General features: G+C 38.4%; 1 protein-coding gene across 1 annotated transcript in view; it reads left to right on the top strand.

Annotated features, from left to right (window-relative positions):
- The first annotated feature begins 1920 nt into the window (after nt 1-1920).
- The window catches only part of MYBPH (myosin binding protein H), a 20409-nt gene continuing 2381 nt past the window's right edge, over nt 1921-19948 (top strand). Inside the window, exons 1-9 of the mRNA XM_015823508.1 lie at nt 1921-2083; nt 3208-3348; nt 5372-5539; nt 9386-9474; nt 11965-12163; nt 13272-13411; nt 15467-15626; nt 16256-16392; nt 17703-17889. Coding sequence (XP_015678994.1) covers nt 1921-2083; nt 3208-3348; nt 5372-5539; nt 9386-9474; nt 11965-12163; nt 13272-13411; nt 15467-15626; nt 16256-16392; nt 17703-17889 — 1384 coding nt within the window. The remainder of the gene's footprint in view (nt 2084-3207; nt 3349-5371; nt 5540-9385; nt 9475-11964; nt 12164-13271; nt 13412-15466; nt 15627-16255; nt 16393-17702; nt 17890-19948) is intronic.

The raw sequence follows: 19948 nt of genomic DNA, 5'->3' as shown, positions 1-19948 counted from the left end.
CTGTTTTCAGGCAACTTTTAAAGACAGATTTGGAGCTCTTGTGAAAGAGTACAAGATCCGTGTTTCGCTCTTTATTTCTCCTGCCAGCCTGAAAAATAGGTGATAGGCAAGAGGGTAGTCCACCCACCACCTTTGCCTGTTTAACTACTCTTGCACTCTTCCAGAGGCACACTAAACCTGTGTTCAAAAATAATTTTATAAACCACTGAGGATGGAGAAGAGGCCCTGTCAATTAGCTTGTGTTTAGAGCTATCATCTCTCTTGCTTTACTAGACTGTGTGCTTACCCATAAATCTACAGTACAGGGCTTGAAGTGCAGAGTAGGGGAAGGCTTCAGTGCATCCTACAGATTATTTGTTGGGTGAATGTTGCCCTATAAAGCAGAACAATGACAGCTCAGAACCATGTTTTGACAAATGGTTAAACCCATGATCTACTTGTCTATTAAATATTCCTTGCCAGCAGGTGACACAAGAGGAATTGAACAGTTTCCTTAAATTGTCCAGGATCACATTTGCAAAGACATCATCAGTTATTGGCCTTATTACTGGCTCTGCAAAGAGGACAACACACGCTAGCACATTTTTGTACTACTTTATGGACTGGAGGAAAAGTACAATAGATAGAATATAAGGGAGCCTACAGATATGTGAATCAAGTCTTTTCAAATACAAATTGTTATTGAGTTGAATGAGGAACTATAAAGTTCTTGCTATGAAGGAATGAAGAAATGACTGAGTTTCCTATTTTCTGAGAATATAAATTCCAATTGTTAAAAAAAATAAAGGTTCATTTCCTCCTATGCAAGACATTGATGGAAAACAGTAAAATCTATAGCTGTTCCTATAGTTGTGTATACTCAGCTTAATTTTAAATGCCTATACTTTTCCTGTATTATTTATTTACTACATTTTTGCTTTTTTTGGGAAATAGTTTAAAGTATTTTATCTCACAGAAGTTTGATTATAATAACTACAGTAGGTAGCTGTGCTATTAAATATAACAAAGACAATCAATGTCTAAAAGCCTTATTTAAGTATCCCATTGAGCTTGGTAATTTCTTTTAGAGAACTAAGAAGTTCCTTGTATTTCAAGTTATCTCACTAAGTACATTATCTTGGCTATATCTCATTTTCAGTATTTGTTATTTCTAAAAGAGTGGCAATATATGAGCAAAGTTAGTAAATAAATAAAAGCTCATTCAAGACTAAAATATTTGCTGTGGCTTCAAATACACCATTTGTGCCCTGCTGGCTCTGAGGAAAGAAAATAATATTGTTGTGGCTGAAGCTATGGCTGAAGGCAGGTGTGTAAGTAGATTTTTTTTTTATTTTTTTTTTAGAGTTATACCTCATCATTGTTCCAGAAGATCAAGCAGCTTATGTAACGTTTACTCTTCCAGTTTTCACCCTGACTGGCCCAAAGTTTCTCCGAGAATTTCCATGGGTCCCTCGACCTGGTCCAAACAGTGACTATCTTCACCGTTTCATTTCTCTCACGAACTTTTATCAGAAACTGCTGAAGATCCATCAAGCCCAAGAATTTCAGAGCAGAGGTTGAATTTTCAGAAAGGGGTGGAAGGTTCCATTCCTTCCTCATGTTATGCCTTTTAATTTCCAAAATTTCCTCCAAACGGATTAAGAATAGATACTCCTGTGCTTGGAAAACTGGCCCCCTATCTCGCAGCTACGCCTGCGGGGAGTTACTGAATCCGCAGCTCGCAGCTGCCCGACCTTCTAATCCTGCAGACAGGTGGGCCAACGCCGGACGAGGAGGGGGCGGTCCGGAGGCGACTCCTGGACCTATAAACCGGCCTCCTCCGGTAGAAGCAGAAGGCGAGCACCCGGGGAGGGAGAGCGCCCACCGGAGCTCCTTTCCGAGGAAGGGGAAACTGGACCGGTTGACCACCTCCGCCCGTCGATGTCTGACCTCGAAGCTGCTCCGGGGGCTCCAGAGGTCGCCCTGGCCGCAGGTCCGCCCGGTCCGGAGGAATCCCTGGCACCTAACCTGGCCGGAGCGAGAAGCCAGCCGGCGCCCGAATGCCCCCTGCCCGTCGAGGCAACTTGGCAGAAGACCCAAGAAGGTGAGGGAGGCAGACGGGAGGCGGTGAAATGAAGACAAGGGAAGGAGGACTGCATGGCCCTCTTTCCTCCAGGCCACCCAGATAGGGGATGCGATGGATGGGTGGTGTGCTGGGTGAAGGGGGGAGCATTTCTCCCCACTCGACGTTCATCCTCCAAGAAAAAAAAAAGCAATATAAAACACTCATATTCCGATCGTTTCCTGTGATGCTGGCGACAACACTCTTTTTAAAAATCACCGCCTTTCTTCTACGGGGAAAGGGTTGTGCTAGGTGACAGGTAAAGCTAGCTAGAGATGATAAGCATTATAAATGGGATGACACTAAAATGGTGACAAAGTGCACTATGAGACAGGCACACAGATGCTGGATAGATGCTTGTGTTAAGACATCTGACACCAGGACATATTTCATAGCATTTGTTTGAATATGTCATTGGGCACATGTCATTTGCACCTACCTCACCCCCCAGATGCCCATGATCTTCATGCAATATGTGAGACCAGTCTAGTGCTTGTCAAGCCTTTGATATCTAGATCAGCCTGTCCCATCCTTGAATGCTGTGGATAATTTAATTCTAGAGTATTTAGATTTTCATTGGGCATACTTGGGAATTCTGTCAGGGGCTAGAACCCATCAAGCTGTGGAACATTGATCTAGGGAAAGCATAGATCTCATTAAATAAATGTTTCCGCATCAGTCACTCTTAATCACAGATATTGATGTCTGCCTTAAGTCTGGTTCCCAAATAATTGGTTGTACAGTTGAAAAGAGCCTCTTATATAAAGTTTCACCCAGTAGGAAACTCAGCACAACTAGACTATCTGGTTCAGTGGAAATCCCTATGCATGGATATATGTACACAAGAGCCCCTGAAATGTCAGAATGCATTGCCAAATGGAATCCACTGAAATTAGTCCATGGCACAGTACTCTACTCATAAATTCATCTGAGATGCTGATTACAATTAAAAGTTGTTTGCAACAGATAGTGATGTGTTTATGTTGATCAGCAAATATTCTTAGATTGTCCAGCTAAGCCATTCAGGGAGAACTATGAGTTAGCACAGCATAAAGATTGCACCTGTAGGAGTGGCAAATTATTTATTAATGCTTCTATATTTATAGTGGCAGCATCTTTCAGTGCACCGCTGAATTTGGCAGTAGAGGATGTGAATGACAGCTCTGTGACTCTAACATGGGATGGTCCTGAAAATGTGGGCCCTTCTGGTCTGGATGGATATGTAGTGGAATACTGCAAAGATGGAAGTAGGTTTGGTTTTATTCCCTTGCAAGCATGAAAAATTGCAGCATTGGGGTACCAACTAGCATGAAAGAATTGTTTCTCCTCTTGATAGTTGGCAGCCACAGTCAAAGAGAATACTATGGGAGAGGGATAGTTTTGATGTAATGTTCACTAAAATCTTGAAAACTGTTGCTCAGTTGTTTTAAAAAAATGTTATGTCTACTTCTGCTAAGTAGTAGCACACTTGATCACCAATTTACATACTTGCTCCATTATGCCATAATGTGAAACAACCACATTATAGGACTATAAAGTCTAGAATTTGACATGAGACTTTTTCTTAAAGAGTGTAAGGTGGGAAGATATTTCACAGAGGTAACTTCTCCTCTGCAAGTGTTGTGCTGGTTCTGTTCAACTGCTAAGTAATGCGAGCTGCACAGTGGGGCAAGAAATGTGCAAACATCCACTCAAATGTAGAATTACTTAAATAAGAGAAACCAGGAAATAAAAATCTTGGTTATCTGCCACATTTTTGTTACATCATTGGTGCATGATTATGCCCTTGTTTCAAACAGAATTTTTGTAACAAATCTTTGTATAGGAATGTTAGATAATATATAATGGAAGCTGCCAAAATGTCCCTCATAGGCATGCCATAGGTGCCCTGAAAAAACTCAGATTATCACTAAGTGGAACAAAGAGTGAATATTTGTTGCTGCCTTTTAATGATCATCCAAAGGTTTCCAGTTTATAGAGGAGGTCCTCGAATTCCTACGGTCATAAATTATGATGTCATAAAGCAGTTCACTAATGTGACTGACCCAATTTTACAACATTTATATATACACTTTTAAAAAAATTATGAAATCTGCTTCGGAAAACCTGGCTTAGGACATTTCATTTATGAACAACTCTATACAATAAGTAAAGGCTATATTGATGCCATCATAGGCTGAGTGGGTTTTTTAAAGATAGCTTCACAACATGTTATAATGACAATAAATGATGAATGAAAGCTGCTAAATTCATCTAGCATTGATGAGGTAGCAGCTGATTATTTCCCTTTTTCATTTTGAAAAGCAGATGGTTTACACAGATTGATTAGCTGAGGTGTTAGAGTTCTAATACAGGGGGACGAATAACTTCATATAAATACATTATATTGAATTTAGCTGTTGGCACTGCTTGTAGAGTATATTCTGTTTCAAACTGTTTGTGGAATATTTCATTTCGGCCAGTTTCAACTTGTATGAATATATAACTATATTGCATAGCCACTTGATGTGTTTGGAGGGCTATTATATTAGTTCACTGATTATATTTCTGATTGATTACAAATTATTAATCTTGAACCAAGTAACATATTTGTCAACATGATAGAAATGTCTACAAAGGAAGATCTAAATATACCTAAAAGCTTTCATGGTAACAATAAGGAAGTAAGACAATAGGGGTAAAAAACATGAGAGCTGAGATTCTGTGCAGTGCAGTGGTTAGAATGTTGGACAAGGAGTTAAGACACTCAGGTCCAAATACACTCTTGGCTGTGGAAGCTCACGGTGTATTTTTTGGCCCATCACTCTCAGCCATTTGATGTCACAGGGTTGTTGTGGGGAATAATTGCAACAAGGAGTGCTATGGGGGAAAGCTGGACTATATCTATTTATAAGTCAGTTAATATATATCTACTGTATTTGATCAGAAGTAAATTAGACAACATGACTTTGTATTTCCATATGATAAATAATTTCAAAGAGCCCAATCTCCTCTATACTGTACCTAGTCAAAAACATCTTCTTCTAAGCTCAGTAATCTTCTTCAGTTCTCATTTTTAAGTAAACTGAGTGGATTTTCTCAGTATTTCCAAACCTGGTGATTTCCATCTTCCATTGTTCCCAAACCATGTCAAATACCTCTGAAGAACATCAGACTTCAGAAGGCTACTTTTTGGGAAATAGTAAGTGTCTCAATGTTCCTGAACAGATTTTTAATATTTTTTGGTACAGAATTGCTTGCTGCTGATCTTTTTCCACATTTTTGTTTTAGCAACAAACTGGGTGACAGCCAACAAAAAACCCTTTCTTTGTATTCGTTACACAATCCACAATTTAATATCTGGAGAGAAACTTCATATTCGAGTGAAAGCTGTAAAAGATAATGCAGTTAGTCAACCAGCATTTCTAGACCAGCCACTTCTCATCAGAGAAATTCTTGGTATGTATCTGTAAATATGGGTGTGCATGTGTGCATGTGTGTGTGTGTGTGTGTTTATGCATTATCAGCATGTGCATATGCACATACAAGGATAGTGCCTGGGAGAAGAAATATGCCATAATTTTTCCAGCCAAGTTGTCTTTTGACCCACTGAGAAATCATTCTTCCCATTGAGTTTAATTTCAAAAAATGGCATGGAACAAAAAGCAAAAACAATCTCTTACCTTTTTTCATGTCTATCAATTGTCCTCAAACTGGCAATCCATAGTGATACATTTCAGTTTTTAAGAAGCCAGAAGATCTGTCACAGCACATCATTGATTCTTTATTACAGCCAAAGGCCAGTCACTTAAAATATTGTAGTCTGCAAGCACTAAAAGACAACAGAAAAGTACATAATAAAAGAGGTAGAGAGGGTGCTACAACTGTTGAGACAAATGGATTAACATTTTGCTGGCAACTATTCTTTGTCTGCAATGTTTCTTTGTCTGGATCTGAAAGAATGCAATTTAGAATTTCACTTAAAATATTGGCTGTATTAAAGCATTGGTATTTATATTGTTAGAGCTGAGCAGATGGACCATTTTAACAAGACGTCCTAATGTGAGCAAATGTGATATTCCTATTTTTGACAAACTATATTTGAAGCTTTAGGGATAGCTTTCAATTTCACGCCACCTTACAAAAATCATAATGTGGGCACTGCTTGATATAATCTAATACATGCAACTCATATTTTGTCACTAATAGTATTAATATTTTCATCCAAACCAAGATTGTAATGACTACGGTTACAATTGGGTGTCATTTTCTTGCTCTTTTATGTTTCCAGATTATTTGTTTAATATATATATATTAAATATAAATAGCAAGATTATTTATTTAATATATTTATTAAATGTGAATAAAATGTTTTTCCCAGTTTAAAATGGTAATATATATATAAAAAAACCCAATGCCGATGAGAGATATAAAAATGTGAAATAATCCCACAGTAAGCATGCAATGTAAACTTAATCAACTGCAAATGCAAAACATCCAATTATTTATTCCTGCAATTTATTTGCCACTTAGTTCCAGAAAAGCTCTGAGCAGTTTTCCAATGGTATAAAAGTAAAATAGAATTAGAAGAAGTAATCAACCTCCCAAACCCAATTTCCTCCATTTCTTGGCCACTGAGAACAATTCTAGCAGGAATGTTTGTTTATTGCTGGGATAGACCACAGCAGGTTTTCCAGGACTACAAGGGCTTGATGGTTTTCCAGAACGTCAATGGGGCTGGTGCTGTGGTGACTCTGATGAAGCACTATTCTGAAAGAAAGGAAAAGCTATAAAAGAAGTCATGCCCTTGTCTTGATGACTGCAATCCCACAAGGATGGCATTTAAAGGTTCTTTTCCCCACTGGATCTTATGCATGGGCAGAAACCTTTTGGAGAAGACAGTCCTGCAGTGTCCAAGTCCTGAACTAGAGGATTACTGATCACAAATTGATAAAATAAAATACTAACATAATTCAAGCACCCTGAGGAACAGACAAATCTTAGTATGAAGCAATGTGGCTGCCAGATTGCTCTCACAAATGGGGAAGGAAGGATCTCTCTCTAAGAACCTAGAATGAGTAAATATTGAGTAAGTATTAAATAAGTATTTGCAAGAATTACCTAAATTTAGCTTTCTACAGACCACGTTTGAAAGCTTAAAACTTGGACTTGGAACTGGACCTGATAAAGAATAGAAAGCCAGGGCAGACACGACATGACTAACATATTTTTGGAGGATTCGTGAGTAAGAAGAAATCTTACAGTAGATCTTGATTTATTTCGGATACTATCTATTCCAGTTACTGCATCATCAAGTCCACTGTCTACTATTTGACAAAATAATGTTGTTTGCTTTGGGATATTGTCTTTATTTAAAACTGTATATTAGTTGGAAAATTTCATCTCTTTGCAGCTGATAATAATGAAGACTGGTTTTTCAAAAACTGTGATAAGGTTAACCTGCAGTATATATCACATTGTACAGGTAGTTTCCACAGTTTGTTTAGTGGTCATTTGAAGTTAGAATAGCACTGAAAAAAGTGACTTATTATGACTATTTTTTACCCTTACAACCGTTGTGGTCATGGTGACACAGTGGTTAGAATGCAGTATTGCAGGCTAATTCTGCTGACTGCCAGGGGTTCAGTCCTCACCAGCTCAAGGTTGACTCAGCCTTCCATACTTCTGAGGTCGATAAAGTGAGGGCCCAGATTGTTTGGGAAAATATGCTGATTCTGTAAACCGCTTAGAGAGGGCGGTAAAGCACCGTGAAGCAGTATATAGGTCTATTGCAATTGCTATTGCGATTGTGGCATGCCCATGGTCACTTGGTCAAAATTCAGTTGATTGGCAACTGACTCATATTTATGACGGTCGCAGTGTCCTTGGGTCATGTGATTACCTTTTGCAGTCTTCTGACAACAAAGTCAACAGGGAAGCCAGATTCACTTAACAACCATGTTAGTAACTTAACAACTGCCATGATTTACTTAACAACTGTGGCAAGAAGGATCGCAAAATGGGACAAAATTCAGTTAACATATGTCTCACTTAGCAACAGAAATTTTGAGCTCAGTTGTGGTTATAAGTTGAGGACTACCTGTAATTTAAGTGCTATAGCATTTGCAAACAGAGAATCTAGAGCAAATTGTTCTTGCATTTGGCTGTTTAACTAACAAGATTGCTTTATCTATACCTCTGAGAACCAATTAACATAGAGTGCTTGCATTCTTACTTAGAGGCAATTAGGACCAACTGTGATGGTATCTTAAACCCTAAGGATTTTTTTTATATAATTAATTTTAAATTAGCTTTCTAATAGTATCATGTTTTAGCACAACTAGTTACTCTGGTTTTTCAATGACCAAAATGACAATAATGCTAACCTACTACATTGGAGTAGCCTATAATTATTGCAGTCTCCAAGTCTCAGCATTTTTTTTTAATTTAATCCTTTTAAGAGAGAAAAAAATCCTTCTGGCAAGATGTGACAATGTAAAACAGAAGACTGGCAGATAAAAAAATTAAATGTTCCAGATTTTCTTCATTTCAAATGTTGTCTTCCACCCCCCCAAGAAGAGAATTTCTTTACATCTATGGGAAGCTTCAATCTGGAAATTCAGTCTGAAGACATTTCAGTCAAATCGCTCCTTGGGTATGTCTAATTTAATGAAAAAAGGACTAGTGGTGACATGATAGCAGTGTTCCAATATCTAAGGAGCTGCCACAAAAAAGAGGGAGTCAAGCTATTTTCCAAAGCACCTGAAGGCAAGCAAGAAGCAATGGATGAAAAATAATCAAGGGGAGAACCAGCCTAAAACTAAAGAGAAATTTCCTGATAGTTAAAACAATTAATCAGTGGAAAGATTTGCCTCCTGAAGTTGTGGATGCTCCAATAATAAAGGTTTTTAAGAAGAGACTGGACAACTATTTGTTTGCTGCTTGAGCAGGGGATTGGACTATGAAGACCTCCAAGATCCCTTCTAACTCTGTTATTCTGAATCACAGTCCTAAATTGAAAAGATTTGATGAAAATCATGTCAAAATATTGATTCAATAATTCAAACTAACTCGGAAATTTCTCTGTTTTTTGTTTGAAAATATGAAAGGCCATAGAAGCTTCATAACCTGCAATTGATGAAGGTACCTATTTTAATGGGAAGCAGTGTAGTAACTGTTGATCATAAGGGGAAAAATCCAGAATCAAAACAGGCAGTATCTTTATTGGACCAACTAAAGTTGTACAAAAGTGTTGTTTACATAGCAGAAATTAGTAACATACTGATATAATTTTGCTTTGTCCAGAGCAGCCCAAGATCCGACTTCCACGCTACTTAAGAGAATTGTACCTGAGGACTGTGGGGGATATGATAAACCTCTTGATCCCATTCTGGGTATGTGAATCAGAATTCCTTTGCAATTATCTCTGCTCTTTTGGCCTTATCTGAGGAAGAAAGAGTTTTTAAATTCTGCCATTTATTCTGGAGCTCAAGGGAGCACACGTGGTGTTTCCTGCTGTTGTCCCCAGACACTATGCGGCATTTGAACAGTGTGTGTGTGTGTGTGTGTGTGTGTGTGTGTGTGTGTGTGTGTGNGAGAGAGAGAGAGAGAGAGAGAGAGAGAGAGAGAGAGAGAGAGAGAGAGGCCCAAGGTCACCCAGTGAGCTTCCATAGCTGTAGATGGTTTTAGAACCATCTGGGTCTTCCTGCTCCCAGTCAAGCAATTTAACCATTACATTACATCACATGAACATCACTGAAGAGACAAATGTGAACAGAGAGTAGCATCACCTACACAGAAGTGAGTTGTAGCAAATGGGATTTACTGGGAAAATAGAATTAGAGAAGAAGGAATTGACTTGATTTAAGTTTTGGAAGAAATCTAACTGCCCTTGAAGATGTCTAGTTGAATGAGAGGAAAGCTAATAGGCTAGAATTCAGAGGAGCAAGTTAGGTCTACAGGCAGAATGCTACACAAAATATGAAATCCTAAGGTAATGCCCAAATTATTATTCTGACAGTCTGAATAATTGACAAGTTTTGGGTTCATAAGAGCATTTGATTTGTATCTTGCCAGGCTTGTGAAAGCTATCATTTCTTAGCAGTTGATCTTTGAATACTGAAATGTATCCTCTTTTACCTAACAGAATCTCCCTTGTTAAAAAGGAGGTTGCCATCTACATTCAGAAAGCACAAGCAGTATTCTTTAGTCCAGTAATGGAGTAGAAGGTTGTAGTCCAGAGTCTAAAATAGCTCTCTGCCAAAAATAGGAAGCCATGTGGATTAGCACAGAGAGGCTTTGAAAGGGGTGTAGCACTCCATGCATTTCCTTGGTTCTTGGATATTTGCAGACTGAATCAACTATGGACCTAGACCCCTCTCTCCAAAGAGCAGCTGCAGTTTCATTGGACTCACATTTGTATTAATATTAGCTAACCTTTATTTTGTTATTGATGTTGTTCTTTATAGCTTAGAACGCAGGAGTTCTAGGGAAATTTTTTTCACCATTATCTAGATATAGATTTCAGAGCGTGATACAGTAAGAAAAAGAGATTACACAATTGTATTACAATCTGTCATTATTATTATCAATGCATAGCATGCATGAAATACAGAGTTTATCACTTATTTGCACATAAGAAAGTCTGCAGAAGTCTCTTGGTAGGCTATATAAATTAATACATAAACTTTATCTATAACATCTCAATCAAGCAATCAGGAAAGAGCAATAAAAATACATATATCAATGTAAAATGCATAATCAAGGAAAACAAAACCAAACATCTTGGTGGTTCTATAATCACAGTAACAAATATATTCATTAAAATGGGTGTTGTTAAAGCTTCTACCTAACAAAGTACATGGGAGTTCAACAACAAACAGTAATAAAGTATTTAAAAACCTCAGCAACAAAAACAACTATTTCACAAGCCAGAGACTTGCTTAATTCCAGAAAAGCTCTGAGCAGTTTTCAGATGAAAGTAAAATAGAAAAAAATAGAAGAAGAGGTAACCAACCTCCTAAACCTAGCTTCCATCCATTTCACAGCCACAGAAAACAATTCTGGCAAATAGAGAGTCAGTTTGGTCTAGTGATTAAGGCACCAAGCTAGAAAATGCTCCATGCTAGGACATGAGTAGAACTGCATTGATGTATCTTAACGTTGGGCAGAGATAGACAGGGACAGGTTCTTCCTCAAATATTAGTGTCCCAAGCCATTTAAGGCTTTAAATCACCAGAAATGTTTGAGAAGGTAATGGGTTTTTTTCTGTAAAATTGATGTTAAATCATTGCTGTATTCTCCATGCTGAATTTTGCAGTAGAGGGTGCCTTTTACTTATCTAAACAGGGCATCCCTCCTATGAACAAGTCCTTCCCCCATCTCCTGACTCACATACAGAAGATTTAAACAAAAACAATGGCATTCAAGTAATAATATATCAAGAGCTATTGACATCATAGAAATGGAAATATTCTTGCTTTAAAAATTCAAGACTTAGATATTTTTAAAATAAATGCCTTCCTGTAAGTGTTCCACCTCTGAATGAGCTTATGGAAAATATGTTCCTGGATAATGGAAAATGTGATTCAATATTATAGTTTAATCACAGAGAGTGAAAGCAAATTAACTATGGTTTTTGGGTGGAATTTGAATGTATTTTTCCCCATGAGATTTTTAGTCTTCTAAAGTAAATTGGCTTCATCTTTGAAACCTGGCCTTAGATATCCTGCTCATTGGTATTTTAATAAGCATTGGCCTACTGTGAATCCTCATGAAAAGCTGCAAGATGCAAAATGCTGTGGTAGATTAAACTTTGTTTGTAAACCTTCATTAAACAGAATAATATTTAATATTATCCATTCATTTTCATGTCCATTTCTTAGGGAAAGCCAAAGCCACAAGTGACCTGGACCAAAGAAAGCCAACCTTTGGACCCCAAACGAGTTGTTGTACGCAATACTGAGAAGGATTCTGTATTCTTTATGCGTGCAGCACAACGTAAAGATTCTGGAAAATACCAAATAAGTGTTAAGATCTTAGATGAATTTGAAGATGTGGCTACCTTTGATCTCCTGGTGATTGGTAAGGACAATGAAGCTATATGGGCTGATAAATTATCTAATATTTGAATGGTATACTATAGATGCTTTTCCATTGAAGCAAGCGTCTCTAAAATGGGAATCCATAAAGTTCAAATTATTATGGGATCAGCTGTTTCTACTATAATTGGACATTGGAGGATTGATTGTGATGTATTCCTTCTATTATAGTCTTTCTTCTATTTACATAATTATTTAAATGAAAATTTTAAATATGAAAGATTAAGAGTTGTTTTTGCTTATATTAAAGCTATACCCCCAAAAATGGTTGAAGATGGGGCTAACAGGGAATCTTAGTTTGAAAGAGACTCATATTCAGACATTCTTATAGTCCTTGTTTAATAAATATTCAGCAACCATTTGTAGTTACAACAACTGAATGAGTGGTACTTATGACTAGACCTCAAAGTTCCGATCTTCTCAGCACCCCTGCAGTCACATGATGGTGATCTGGGCGCTTGGCAACTGGCTCACACATATGATGGTTGCAGCGTTCTGCATCACACAATCATCCTTTCCAGCCTTCCTTGCTGGCTTCCCACAAGCAAATTCAAGGGGAAAGCTGGCTGGGAAGATTGCAAGTCATGCAGCTAAGTTGCTCACACTCTCTCCCATCCAGCAGCAGCCATCCCCAACTTAGCCCCTTACCTGCCAGGTGACCTGCTTGCAAACCAACCAACAAGGACCAGCAATCCTTGTTTAACAACAGCAACAGGGAGTGTCAGAATTGCCACTGTTAAGCGATGTGGTTATGGGATGTTGAGCTTTACAATTGCTTCACTTAGCAATGGAAATTTGCATCCCAATTACCATTGTTACCTGAGGATTACCTGTTCAGTATTTTGTTTTCTGTTGGAAAGTGAAGTGAAAGTGAATGTTAAAGCAGGCAGAAAGTTCTATGTTTAATCTTCAGTATCTTCAGAAAGGGTTGGGAAAAACCCTTGACTGTAACTCTAGAGACTGTAACTCCAGTCAGCATTAACAGTATTGGGCTAAAAAGAAATGTGACAGTGTTTTGTCTTGCTATGTATTCTGGTGTCTCTTTTGCATTAGTCTGGTTACACTGTGTTTCTCTCTCTCTCTCTCTTTAGAGAAACCAGGCCCTCCTGAGAATCTGAAGGTGGTAGACACCTGGGGCTTTAATGTGGCATTAGAGTGGAGCCCACCCCAAGATAAAGGCAATGCTGATCTCAAGGGCTACAAAGTCCAAAAAGCAGATATGAAGACTCAAGTAAGAGCTATTAAGTGCACAAAATACAGCCTTTAAAAAAAAAGGGGGTTAAGAATGGGGGAAACTAGAACTAAAGATCTTGCAAGGATAATGGTGTTTTTATAGCCATCCTCAATACATATGCTTCAATGGATTTAGCTAACCTATTACTATATCATTTATGATAAGTTTTTACCTTAATCAAAACTTAGAATATTATTTATCAGCTGGTATAACCCAGCAAACGTTGTTTATCTTTCAAGCAATATTCTTTCATTTAGGCCAGGGGTCCCCAACCTTGGCCACTTTAAGACTTGTGGGGTTCAACTCCCAGAATTCCTCAGCCAGCAGGAGTTGAAGTCCATAAGCCTTAAAGTGGCCAAGGTTGGGGACCCCTGATATAGGCTATGTCTGCCTAGGCCCTGATTTGGCATAGACTGGAACTAAGGGAAGGAACCATTCTAGAACATTAGAAAGACTTTTCTGATGGATTGCTAATACCTTCCTTTCATTACATAATTTTATTCAAACATTATACAAGTAGAAGCATACGACTACAATTGGGATCAGAATTTCCATTGCTAAAAGCTGGTTGTTAAGTAATAATAATATAATAATAATAAAGTTGGAAGGGACCTTGGAGGTCATCGAGTCCAACCCCCTGCCCAGGCAGGAACCCTACACCATTTCAGACAAACGGCTGTCCAGTCTCTTCTTAAAAACTTCCAGTGTTGGAGCATTCACCACTTCTGGAGGCAGGTTGTTCCATTGGTTAATTGTTCTAACTGTCAGGAAGTTTCTCCTTAGTTCTAAGTTGCTTCTCTCCTTGATCAGTTTCCAACCATTGCTTCTCGTCCTGCCTTCAGGCGCCTTGGAGAATAGCTTGACTCCCTCTTCTTTGTGGCAGCCCCTGAGATATTGGAACACTGCTATCATGTCCCCCCTCATCCTTCTCGTCGTTAAACTAGACATACCCAATTCCAGCAACCGTTCCTTATATTTTTTAGCCTCCAGTCCCCTAATCATCTTTGTTGCTCTTCTCTGTACTCTTTCTAGAGTCTCAGCATCTTTTTTACATTGTGGTGACCAAAACTGGATGCAGTATTCCAAGTGTGGCCTTACTAAGGCATTGTAAAGTGGTATTAGTACTTCACGTGATCTTGATTCTATCCCTCTGTTAATGCAGCCCAGCACTGTGTTGGCTTTGAGCCTTGCCCGAATTTACAACCCTTTTTTGCCATGATTGTTAAGCGAATCACTGCAGTTGTTATGAATCATGAGGTCATTAAGTGAATCCAGCCTTTTTTGGAATTTCTTACTGGTCTTGATTTCGTTACCATCAATTAATAAGATCATCTTTGGCATAAAATTAACTCCCACCTATATAGAATTTGCCCCCAGCTGAATTAGGGGTTGGAAATGCGGTGAGGAAATGAATAAGAATAATGTTACATTATGGAAAATCCCTGGAATAGTTTTTAAAATCTTTTAAAAGTACAATTAATTGGGTCATACCTCGATATGGAAAATGAAGGTAAATCATGGTTAAAAAAATAGTACAGATTTTTTTAGCTGCTAATCAACCATAGTAAATAACTTTATAAATCAACGTCTATTTAGTCTAGCAGATATATTTCCCTTGGGAATCTTTCTTCAGTCCTCCAGAAATAATAATATGGCAATATAGTTTGCCTTTTTAACAGATGTTGTTGCTGACTGTGTATTCAAAATCCCTGAGACAGACTTGGTTCCTCAGCTATTTCTTTAAACCTGGGGTTGTGGCATGTTTGGTAGAAATACACTTTGTTATATTTCTATTTGTATATATGTCTTGAGATGTACGATCTCACACAAAAACATAGATATATATATCATACAGTTAGCATATATATACTTCTAAGTAGTAACATGTGAGAGCTGTCTCTTTAACCCCTATATGTAATTTGGGAGTCAAGGCTAAATCATTGCTCTTGCCTTTTTTAGGCCATGCAAAAAACATAACTGGTTTGTGCAAAATGTTGAATTTCCTGAACTGGGTGCTTTAATGTTTAAAGGTCCTTCTGCCTTGTTCCGCAGCAATGGTTCACAGTTTGGGAACATTACAACCATACAAGCTGCACAGTATCTGATCTCATCATTGGCAACAGTTACTCTTTCCGAGTTTTCTCAGAAAATCCTTGTGGTTTAAGTGAAACGCCTGCTGTCACAAAGAATGTAACGCACATAACAAAATCAGGTAAGTCTAATGAAGCATGGTAGAAAAGTAGAAAGATCCTGCTGTTTCTTCATTACAGGTGTGGGCAACTTGAGACCTCAGAGGTATAAGTGGCGCTCCAAACTATTCAAGATCCCAGATCTTCCCAGATCAAGCCATTACATTTTGGGAATTGGCAGTACTGGGGTGGGACATTGTCAGTGGGGTTGGGCCGGTGTCACAGGGTGTGGGGCAGTGAGGGGGGGACAGCAGCCCTGCACAACAATCCCAGTTTCTCATGTGGCCCTTGGGAAAAATAATTGTCTACCTCTGCTCAGGGTCATTCTTCTATCCATTATACTGCTGACTCTTATATTAAACTGAGTGGTTATTTTGAATTTCTTTCTCATACTGTCTCTTTTTTGCCTTAACTGTTCTTGCATACCCTTTTCAAGGTTATCTGTGCACACCTCTAAGTTAAAGAACCCCCAAATTCATCTGCAGAATCCCCAATTCTTTAAAACTTTTGGCCCCTTCTTTATGAATGAGTCATTTATTCTCATTTTTACATTGTTACCCTCATCCTCCATGAAAGATTACCTGCCCCCACTTTATGTTAAATTGCTTTTTGATTCAAAAGATCTCAAAATAAGGTCTCCCTGTTTTTGTAGGAATCGTGTACAAACCAGAGAAGTTCTGTAGCCGGGATTTCTGTGAACCTCCCAAATTCACTCAGCCACTGATAGACAGAACCACCACCCAGGGCTATAGCACCCAGCTCGTCTGCTGTGTCCGAGGCTTCCCAAAGGTGGGTTCTGTCATGGGATGGGATGCCTACTGGACTGCAACAAGATAGGATACCATAGCAGGTATAGGAAGGGTAGTGAACGGAGATAACTAATCTCTTTTGCCCTTAAAAAGAAAGAGGGGTTAGGTAAGTTACTTTCTTACTGCTGTCTATAATGCTTTGTTGTGTATTATTTAACCTACATTTACACAATGGTTTATTTTCTTTTGTAAAGGTTTTCATCAGAATTTGCATTTAAAAATATCAACTTTTTCCCCTCAAATATTTGTTTCTAAATATTCTTCCTCAGAACATATGATTTTCAATATATCTATCTAAATCAGTGGTTCTCAACCTTTTTAATGCCGCGACCCCAACCGGTCATAAGTCGAGGACTAAACCGGTCGTAACTCAAGGACTAAACTGGTCGTAAATCGAGGACTACCCAACCGGTCGTAAGTCGAGGACTTTCCCTGCCCGGGAGCGCCGCACATGCGTGGTTCCGCCCCCTGCGCCGGCCGAGGCGTAGCTGGCAAGCGGCAGAGACGGAGCAGGCCGACCACCAGCTGGCCCAGCCCAAGGGAGGTAAGGCACCCACCGGAAAAGGGGAAAAAAATGGCGGACAAAAAAAATGGCGGACAAAAAAAATGGTGGACAGCCTTGCTTGGCGATCCCCGTGAAATGGTCGATCGACCCCAAATGGGGTCCCGACCCACAGGTTGAGAACCACTGATCTAAATTGTATAAATAAATCTTGCCAGTACTTTATTGAATTGAGAACTGGATCACTGCACTGCATCACTACAGGAAATGTAATAGTAATGGATAGCTATATTTCAATCCTCAGATTAGATTATATCCTCATGTTCTTCACATCAGACCTTGAAAAAGTCAAATTCCCCAAGCATCAGGCTCAGTAGTGTCAGCTTCCCATTTCCCTCCGCAAGCCCATATTTGCTTACACTGAAAGAGATTCCACCTCTTTTAAAATTTTATGAAGCAAAGTGATGTGAAAGATAAATTCAAATAGTTGTAGACAAAATGTCTGACTTTCTGGATACCCGACAGTTTTTTCAGAATTATAGTAGCTATAGAATTCAGATAGATATGTAGTTGTTATACAGCAAATAGAGGATCAATGATGCAAACTACAATAATACTGGTAGATAACTTATATAAATTAGCCTTACTGAATGCAGACAAGGGACTTACGAATAGAAAAAGTAATGAAGAGAAATAGTTTATATACCTATGCTAACGACTGGGGAGCTTATCCTGCTGAGCTGCATTTTGAAATATTTATGCACTTTGGTGCCTTTACTTGATTTTAGCCCAAAGTGATCTGGATGAAAAACCAAAGGGAGATTCAAGAAGATCCAAAATATCTAGTGCACATGAACCAGGGGATTTGCTGTCTAGAAATCCGCAAGCCTAGCCCTTTTGATGGTGGTGTCTATACATGCAAAGCTGTGAACCCTTTCGGTGAAGCCTCTGTAGATTGCAAATTGAATATAAAAGGTATGTATGTATTTTATCTCTTGTTTGCATTTGAATGCTTTGTTGCAATTCCAATATATAAATAAAGTTGTGGAACCTCTGAATGATTTCCATAGAGACTTACAATTCTTTGTGTATAGAAATTTCATGCATTATCATAAAGAAGGCAAAATACAAAAAAGGCTACATTAAATAGTGATGACACAGTGAAGAGATCCTAATATATTATAATCATTAAACTGAACCAAAGGGATAAAATGTTGACAGGTTGCCAAAGTTTACTAGATAGAATTGAAATCCAGTGATCTGCCATCTATTTATTTGATTTCTGCAGTTACTTCCTTCTAGGACATGTCCAGAATTACTAGCTTACATGGCAGTTAGTACTTCCAGGAGGGATGACCTCACATACAAAGAATATTTCTTAATTTCCCAAGGAAGCATTACATGGCAAGTGACAGTATGGTGATATCAGTCCTTAATATAAAATAGGAGTGGTGATAATTGTTGCCAGCCAACTAAACAAAATTTAACTTCTCGCACAACTCTTTCAACTATTCTTTTAAACTGCTTTTTGGTGGAACAGAGTGTTGGACTCCCTCGATTATTTATATATTTATTGGTTTGGATTATATGCTGCTCTATGTCCAAAGACTCCAAGAGACTTAGAATATATCAACATAATAAGATTAGGATTTTTAAATTTCATAACGATGGACTTAATCTAGTGGGCCACTATTCAGGGTTAGCATGATGCTCATTTATTGCCAAAAACCTTTCTGAGGAGCCATGTAATGTAACAGGAAAGGAATGTGGTCCAGATAGTTGGAGGGAAGGCTGTTCCAAAAGAGGAGCCTGCCTCTAAAAAGTTCAGATATGGGTCCCTCCATATGACATTCTTCCATAAGGCCTCTCTGTCAGATCATATAATATTGGGTGGATTTAACTCAGAAAACTAACTTGGAAACTAACTTGCAGCCATTGGGGCTCCTGTAGTACATAATAGTGTTACATTGGACAAACTTTGTGTGTCTTTAACAACCTGGACTCATTTTCAGAGAGTATTCAATGGAAACTCCATGTGGAGCAAATTACAGCAGTCCAGTTGTAATTTGCTCTGCATAGGGCTTCAGTCTGCAACTAGTGTACAAGATATAATTGTACAAAGCCCCCCCCTCCCCCTCCCGGTCATGACCTTCACTTACTGTTCAAGCAGGAAACTTGATTTCATGAGGATCACTAGATTGTGAACTAAGTTCTTCCAGTGAAGCCTAGCCTCAGATTCATCTGACTTTGGGATCCATAGCCATTTGCTGGGATTCAGGGTATGCCTATTTCCACCAATAGTCTCCAGGCACTGGATCAAGACATGAACTGCATCTCCTATCCACATTAGAGTGGAAATATATAAGTGGATATCAACCACAAATGATGCAACTTGATCTGGTGGCTTTGTGTAGATATTAAACAGCAGAAGGAGAGGATTGAGCCTGAACACTCCATAATAGATTATTTGAGGGTTTGCCCTCTCCCCATCATAATTAACTCTTAAAATAGGAGTTGTTGTTTTTGCAAGAGATGTGAATGGGAGACTGTGGGTGAGTTTTTCTAAAGGCTTTATAACTCCAAGTATTAATCGACATATTTTATGTCGTGCAAGCAGATTTGGGCAATCTGGTTCATCCAGATTTTTGGAACTATGACACTTGCAAGCCTTAACATTTGCCAAGATTAAAGTGAGTTGTAATTCATAGAATCTGAAGGATACCAGATTGCCCATTCCTGCTGGTAGGATTGGCACAAGATGTCTTGTTTCTCCTCCTCCCCCATCTGCTTTGATTTCTATCACCTTAATTGCTTACAGAAACCATATTATTTTTTTTATTATTATTATTTATTGAATTTATATCCCGCCCTTCTCCTTGCGGACTCAGGGCGGCTGACAATCAATTAAAAATACACCAATAACAATTACAAAATTAAAATTAGTTAAAAGGAAATATTTAAATGTTGTCTAATTAAAATATGATTAAAACCCCTCTAAAAATTGCCCTAGGCCAGTCCCGCTTGTTGGAATAGC

Source organism: Protobothrops mucrosquamatus, unplaced genomic scaffold, assembly GCF_001527695.2.
Source record: "Protobothrops mucrosquamatus isolate PMUCROS unplaced genomic scaffold, P.Mucros_1.0 scaffold1896, whole genome shotgun sequence".
In the NCBI taxonomy this organism is placed as follows: Eukaryota; Metazoa; Chordata; class Lepidosauria; order Squamata; family Viperidae; genus Protobothrops; species Protobothrops mucrosquamatus.
The sequence above is the reverse complement of the archived record's forward strand: the minus strand, read 5'-3'. Positions and strand labels throughout refer to the sequence as shown.